Source organism: Anabrus simplex, chromosome 3, assembly GCF_040414725.1.
Source record: "Anabrus simplex isolate iqAnaSimp1 chromosome 3, ASM4041472v1, whole genome shotgun sequence".
In the NCBI taxonomy this organism is placed as follows: domain Eukaryota; kingdom Metazoa; phylum Arthropoda; class Insecta; order Orthoptera; family Tettigoniidae; genus Anabrus; species Anabrus simplex.
Window position 1 is genome coordinate 44,280,839 of NC_090267.1, and position 8,142 is coordinate 44,288,980.

An 8,142-nucleotide genomic window follows, 5' to 3' on the forward strand; every position below is an offset into this window, starting at 1 on the left:
TTAGATTATTTTTTGAAATGGGAGCTTCCGTGGCTCTGGCGGCAGCGCATCGGGGTCTCACCGCTGGGTGCTGAGGTTCAAATTCCGGTCACTCCATCTGAGATTTATGCTCGACAAAGTGTATGTAGGAGAGATTGTTCTCCGGGTACTCCAGTTTTCCCTGTCATCCTTTATTCCAGCAGCACTCTCCAATATACGAGATGATCCACATATTGTATCCCTATATTTATTTCACTATTATTCTGTCATTAATAATGTTACATCCTTGCTTTCAATTTAATTTAGTACTATTTTCTTAGCCATTTCATATTTCAACGCAGGCACCAGCATTGGCAGCACACCGTTGCAGTCCGCGCCCAACGTTCCTGACAGACCGTTGCAACATGTCGTTTGGTACCCGCGCACACTCTTCCCTATTGACGCGGTTTTCTGGCATACACCTTCCCTTTGAAATACCCCCAAGGGAAAATTTCGAATGGGGTCAAGTCTGGACTTCTCGATGGTCACTCAATATTTCCGCGAAGTTCAATAACGATGCCCGGAAGAGCATTGTCATGTCATTCTCGCGAAGTCAATGCAAAATGGGGAGGTGCCCCATCATGCATAAAGTGCACATTGTCCACTTCGTCCCAGGTTGAAACAACGGGATAAACACAAGGTTGTAGCATGTTACAAAGGTCTGTCAGGAAAATTGGGCCCCGACTGCAACGGTGTGCTGCTAATGCTGATGCCTGCGTTGGAATATGAAATGGCAAGGACCATAGTACTTAATAGAATCGAATGCAACTATGTAACATTGTTAAAGACAGAATAATAGTGAAATAAAAATAGGGATATAATTGTAAATAACCCTGTAATTTCATCTGCCAGTCATTAATCATTGCCCAAGAGGAGTGCGACCGGCCTCGGCAGCCGGCACAATTCCTATCTTCGCCGCATCATTTATTCCATTCCTGACCCTGTCAGATGACTGGAAACAGGCAGTGGGTTTTCATTTTCATATAGAAATGTTCAAAACTGTTGAAAATATATCCGATATCTCCCTTAGTAAATTATTGTATTCCCTAAATCCACTTCCTATAAACGACTACTTTCCCCAACTTGTGCTCTTGAATTGCAACCTTATCTTCTTTTAATGGTGTTTACCAATCTCTAAAGCCTCACTGAAGCTTATTTGTCTTCTGATATCATTCCAAGACATCTCTCCACTGACAGCTCGGATCACTCTCCTTAGAGGAGATTTTCGTCTACTTGTTTCCAAGTCATCCAAGCCGAAAGTTTACGACATTTTTCTAACACTATCCTTTTGTAGGAAATACCGTACTTTCTATTTATAAGTGTCCCATATCCACCAGTGATGAATGGGATGTCTAATAACTGAATTCCCAGGGGTATTACTGCCTGCAGGAGGGTTACGCCAGAATACGAGAAGATGGCAACCGGACGGCCGGTCATTGCATGTTCCTCAGCGCTACCCGTCTAATGCGCTCTCTTGTGTTAGTAAGCCTCGGTTTCGAAAGCTCAGTAGTAGGCTGATATTTGGTACAGTAGCACTAGAGATGCTATAAACATATCGATATTGGCTGGTATATTCAGCAACGGCGAATACACATTGGTATGCGTAGGAGTTTCCACATGTCAGTCATCCCGGGGGAAAACCAGGTAAGTCTTTTCCCAGTTTTTTAAATTTTTGCAATAAGCTACTAAGATCACTGCTCTCTATCTGCTCACTTCCAGATTATTCAGGAATACAAAGCAGTCCTCGCTAAAAACAACTGAACTTATTTGTATTTTGAATATTGTTAATAAAAGTGGTTTCAATTAGGTAAGTCAGTTTGTCTTGTGTGTAGTTATTGTGGACGTGGGATTATTATCTTGCAAATTCTTTTTTCGTAGTGAATTAACACACCTGCCGTTGATAAAGAGAAATAAGTCTTACCCGCTAACAATGTACAGATTTGAGTTACACCGCTTCACATCAGAAAATAATGCCTGGTCAGTATAGCACAAGTCACTTTCATATACGATCCAAGGCAGATACTTCATTAACACTTTGAATTACACAAAATCAAACAAAATCATAAAAGCTGCTTCATATAACTCAGAACACTTTGACATCATTTAGTTAATCGATGATTTCGTATTGTTTAAACTAATAAAAACTAATAAAAGCTGGGATGAGTGATATATACCTGCCTTCTGTACACGATTTCGGCGAACAGAGTTACAATTAACAGCTAATGGGTCGTTCAATGCAAATACAAGCAACGCTTTGGTATAATAGTAGTATCTTTATGTGTATAAATTAACGAATTACTAAACTTTATTTTTCTAAATATTTTGCCTATTTACAAATACACCGTGTTACAAATGACTGTCATTTGTTCCACATCCGAAATATAACATGTTGTAGTGCTCCTTTATAAATCAGAAGTTAAGCATCCCATTCACCATTAGTGCATGCTGGGCACTTGTACGTTGACCGTTGACAATACTGGGCTGGAAGGTCACCTGACATATTTCACACTGTTATGATATGAATTGCATTCAAGAATTACAGGTTTTTGACAGAAAGGGTTCTACTTTTAATAAACTAATGGCGTTTTTTTTATATTTGCAGGTTTTGTCAGCTAGGAATGTGTCAGGGACGTTCAAAGCTCTACTCCATGATGCCTCTGAAATACTACACAGTGCACTAGAAGGCCTTCAAGAATGCAAATGGAGACCACTGTGTGCTACTAGAAAAATACTGAAAGTGTCCATTCATAGTTTACGCCTAGCTCGCAGACTTGCGAGAATCTCTGTGCGAGCGATCAAGTTCGTGCTGTCATTTCTCCCGAGTACCAACAAATGTGTTGACAAAGAATTAACTAATGCGCGCTCTGAGGTCTCATCAGCAATGGACGACATATCTTCTTGTGCGGAGAAACAGATGCGTATCTTCCGCTAAATATTAGTGATTGATGAAACTACTTTCAATAAAGATATTTTAAATATCCTTCTCACTCCCTTATCCTCAAACTAAATTCGTATAACCGTTTCTGTCAGAAGGAAGCAAGATGAAAAGATTGAACGGCATGTAATAGTTAATAAAATAAACTAAACTGGAACAACTTTGAAAATAGAATAATTAATTTTTGATATATAAAAATTTTCACGGTGCTGTTAGGAGTGCGCAGCTGTGAGCTTGCATCCAGGAGACCGTGGGTTTGAACCCCACTGTCGGCAGCCCTGAGGATGGTTTTCTGTGGTTTCCCATTTTTACACCAGGAAAATGCTGGGGTTTTACCTTAATCAAGGCCACGGCCGCTTCCTTCCCATTCCTAGGCCTTTCCTGTCCCATCGTCGCCATAAGACCTATCTGTGTCGGTGCGACGTAAAGCAAAATAGCAAAAAAAAAATCATTTCTCGAAATACGACTCCTTGGCTGAATGTTCAGCGTTGAGACCTTCAATTCGGGGTGTCCTGGGTTCGATTCCAGGCCGGGCCAGGGATTTTAATGGCGTCTGGTAAATTCTTCTCGCTCGGCGATTGGGTGTTTGTGTTTGTCCCAACACTTTCTTCTTCATTTTCATACAACACACCACACAACCAACCACTACAGAAACATTCAATAGTGATTACATCTTTTGTATAGGGTAGGCATCAGAAAGGGCATCATGCCGTAAAAATGGGCAAAATCAACATGTGCGACACAGTTCACACCCGTGACCCCACAGGTGTAGTAAGAGTGGCAGAAGGAGAAGAAGACCAGAAAAATGTTCGCCTTGTAGCTATGATCGTTAAGGCGTGAAGTCTATATGATCTGACACCCCGGGTTACTGGGTTCGAGTCCCGATGATCGAAATATTTTCACCATCAAAACGTTGGCCGGCAGGGTAGGAGAGGTGGAGGTATGCAATTTCTAATCACTAGATTGTATGCCAAGAGCCTGGAATAGTACTCCAAACCTCTCCACAGTTCTTACACGGAGTAGGAGCATATGACGGTGTTAATGATAATTCTTCCGTTGGATGGGGACATAAATCGTGCAGCAGAATAATACACCAATCTACCAAAAATCAAGGTAATATTAAAAGAAACATTAATCTTGATTATTTATAATAAATACCTAACACGCACTACCTCGCCAGGCGGCCTCACCTGCTATGCTGAACAGGGGCCTTTGTGTAGGATGGGAAGATTTGAAAGGATAGACCAGGAAGAGGGAAGGAAGCGGCCGTGGCCTTAAGTTAGGTAGCATCCCGGCATTTGCCTGGAGAAGAAGTGGGAAATCACGGAAAACCACTTCCAGGATGGCTGAGGTGGAAATCGGACCCACCTCTACTCATTTGACCTCCCAAGGCTGAGTGGACCCCGTTCCAGCCCTCGTACCACTTTTCAAATTTCGTAGCAGAGCCGAGAATCGAACCCGGGCCTCCGGGGGTGGCAGCTAATCACACAAACCACTACACCACAGAGGCAAACTACCTAGTGTTTACAGTGCACTATGTCTACTGGATAGGCTAGGGCAATTTTGTTACTTTCATTGATCTGTCTCTGTCTCATCCTTTGCTTTGACAATATGATAGTGACCGAGGTATGATAGAGGATGGTTGCCCAGTTGTACTTCCTCTTAAAACAATAATCACCACCACCACCACTGACCGAGGTATGCGCGATGTTAGTACTGCCATTCCTTGAACAGCCAGTCCCTGCTATGAATGGTGTGAAAATGTTGCTCATAGGGTCGGTTGGTGCATGCATTTCTGTGGGCTTCGCAGACGAATATGTAACTGCAAAGTCTGGCTTGGTGAGGAAAGCAACCGTAGTACGCCTCTTCAGTAATGCCCAGGCCATATACGACAGCTGATGGCAGAGCTGTTGAGGATCCAACCAGCCTTAGGGCTGAAGACCGAACATACACACGTAATGCAATATACTGCGTGATTCAGCCGCCCATTCCAATGTAGTTTTTTTGCTAGGGGCTTTACGTCGCACCGACACAGTTAGGTCTTATGGCGACGATGGGATAGGAAAGGCCTATGGGTTGGAAGGAAGCGGCCGTGGCCTTAATTAAGTTACAGCCCCAGCATTTGCCTGGTGTGAAAATGGGAAACCACGGAAAACCATTTTCAGGGCTGCCGATAGTGGGATTCGAACCTACTATCTCCCGGATGCAAGCTCACAGCCGCGCGCTTCTACGCGCACGGCCAACTCGCCCGGTAAATGTAGTTTTATGCAACCCACAATATTCATTCCGTCCTGAGAACATCTACCCTGCCGGTATGCTCAGACAACACAACCAGATATATCGGTATTTATCGCCTCACCATGATAGGACGCCATAATGTTATACTCGCATTTAACACTGGAAGACATGCGTGTGCCTTCTAGATCATATGAACCTGACACGCCGGCGAAACGCTAAAGTGATATTGTGACGGCGCTAAATCTTAATCTTGCTATAAGCTGCCCGGTACATTCTAGGGAACCTAGTGTAGTTGGTATAGTCGTGGCGGTGCGGTCTTTGTTGTCAGGTGGAAGGTTCGAGTCCGGGGCGAAGGCTACACTTTTTTTAGATATACATTTAATACGTACCGCACGCAATATAAGCTCAGTACCCGCTTTCATGCAAATTGTGTGCGAATGATTTTTTGTGGCCCTAAGAAGGGCTGATTAGTTAGCAGACCGGACACATACAGACCGGAATTAATAGGAACACAACTACCCTGACAAGGTTTTATCGTAGCAAGTGCTCGATGGTTGATCGTTTGGGTTTATGTGCATTCGGGCCCGGTGTCCAATAGATAGGGCACATACTCCAGCAGCGGTGGGAGTTCCTGACGCAGAAAGTGCAGGTAGCGTGGGCCCGTCCAATGTCCCTCAAAGAAATAAGGTCAGAACAGGCAATCCCCCAAGATTCCACACCTAACATTCACTCCCCATCGTACTTGATGGGCCGCCTTTTGCACCCAGTGAGGATTGTCCGGATTCCAATAGTGCATGTTGTGGCGATTGACGTTCCTATTATTGTGGAAGCGCTATTCGTCCGAAAACAAGATATGCGATACGAATGCTGCATCATTGTCCAGCCTGCCTAATGGCTACCGGAGCCCATGGAGCTCTTGGTGCAGCTTAAGACGGTATGGGTGAAATTTATGTTCATGCAGTATTCGCCAGACGGTCGGCTGGCAGGTATTCACCTGTCGTGCAATCGCCCTTGTACTGATGTGTGCATTATTACGAGCTGCCTCCAGAACGGCCTCATCTCTTTCATCTGATGTAACGGGCCTATCGTGGACTGGTGGCTGGTTGGAATTCACACCTGTTTTCCTTAGGCGTCTTTCAACAAGGCGGAATGTCGTAGCAGCTGGAAGTCGCCTGTCGGCATACCGTTCCTGGTACAGACGTCGTGTCTCGCGCGGGTTTTGTCTTGCTTCTCCATAAATGAGGACAGCAGACCGCCGCTGGAACATTCTGTCCACTGCTAGGCAAACGCCTAACCACCCCCGCTGGGCTACACTGCTTGAAACATGCCGGTTGTACGACGAGAGAAGTGTTCATACGCCATTCGTTTAGGTGTTTAGGATATTAATTACTGCACTGTCACCTGGTTTCATCCATTGATTCACCTCTTCGTTACACCCGATCACGGGGTACGACACATTAACATAGTTACATTGTAAAAGGACGTTGCTGCATGATTTCAATGCGTCATGTTTTGCGAACGGATGATATAATATTTCACTAGTATTCAGAATCGTGTACAAACTGTGCTCACTGAACATTAGTACCATGTAGTACGCCAGCAGGGGAATAGCACCCCTATAACCATGAGCACGTTATTTGGGCTGCCGCAAACGATATTGGAAGGGGCTGCTGAATCACAATGTATAGGTATTTTATGGCTGAAACCGTTTTTGGAAAGCCTGCCTAGGAGTCATTAATGAACGAGGGGAGCCTACACGTGACGATTTGCCAAAGACCGAAGTATTTAATCAACACTATGTAAAGGTGTTTGGGTACGAGGGTAATGTGACGATTTGCCAAAGACCGAAGTATTTAATCAACATTACGTAAAGGTGTTTGGGTACAAGGGTAATGTCTTGGTAATGGAGTTGGATAATTCTAGCGAAATACTGAAAGTTGCCTTTCATACCAAAGATACAAAAGAACATTAAGGATTTGAAGACTAGAAAAGCAGCTTGAATATATAAGCTTTCTGGGGATATAGTACCATATCTGAAGTACTTACTTGATCAGGCCTACTATCTGTACGAAGAAGCTATGCACAAAGAACGAAGAGTTGCAGTAGTAGCACACGTGTGTAAAGGAGAGGATGGTGAACATAAAGCGGGTAACTTCATGCCAGTCATCATGACATGACTAGTGTGCAGAATGTAACAACAAGTTGGCCAAGTTTCAGGACATATTCTTCACACGAAGGAGGTTAAACACCTATCATATGGTTATGATCGTTTGTATAAGTTCTATTCAATATAAACGAGCCGGAGGCTATAAAATGAAAACCGTACCGTTATATCAAAAGTATTGCCCGGCACTGTTGAGGCACTTGCTCTAATGCGGCACAAGATGGTGAATAGCAGTCTCCTGAAATTTCTGCATCTGCGTTGTGGACCAGTTCCGGACGTACTGCTTGACGTCGTCGTCCGAGGTAAATCGTTTACCTCTTAGAGCTTTCTTTAGCTCACCTTGGATTATTTGGGTCGCGGCAACACTGCATGCTTCCACTGGAGACTTTGTCATTTTGACTCGGGTTTGAAGTGATGACACCTCCAGAGACCACACGTGACAGGAACTAATCCCATTCGTTGGTATAGCGAAGCAAATGTTCAAGAGAGAGGTCCGTTCGACATGCTTCCTGTGGTGGTTGAATACGGTCAGGCACCCGCTGGGCGCACTTTTATCGAAACTTCAATCATCCGTCCTTAATGAAGCGTGAATACACCCGACGCTCACTCCATTCTCTGCGGCAATGACTGTTACCGTAACTCGCCGGTCTTGAATAACGAGGGCATCCGTCTGCAGGACAATGGCATCGGTAAAGCGGTGTGGCGTTCCAGACCGTGCATCTTCGGCCAACGACATCCGTCCTTCCCTGAATCGCTTGTGCCATGTCTTGACACCTGCGCACTTACA

At 44.4% G+C, this 8,142-nt stretch overlaps 1 protein-coding gene across 1 annotated transcript in view; it reads left to right on the plus strand.

Moving 5' to 3' along the window:
• LOC136865956 (uncharacterized) overlaps positions 1 to 3,130 on the plus strand; it is a 55,597-nt gene extending 52,467 nt beyond the window's left edge. The window contains exon 3 of the mRNA XM_067142520.2: positions 2,621 to 3,130. Within this exon, the coding sequence (XP_066998621.2) occupies positions 2,621 to 2,950 (330 nt within the window). The 3' untranslated portion in view covers positions 2,951 to 3,130. The remainder of the gene's footprint in view (positions 1 to 2,620) is intronic.
• The last annotated feature ends 5,012 nt before the right edge of the window (positions 3,131 to 8,142 follow it).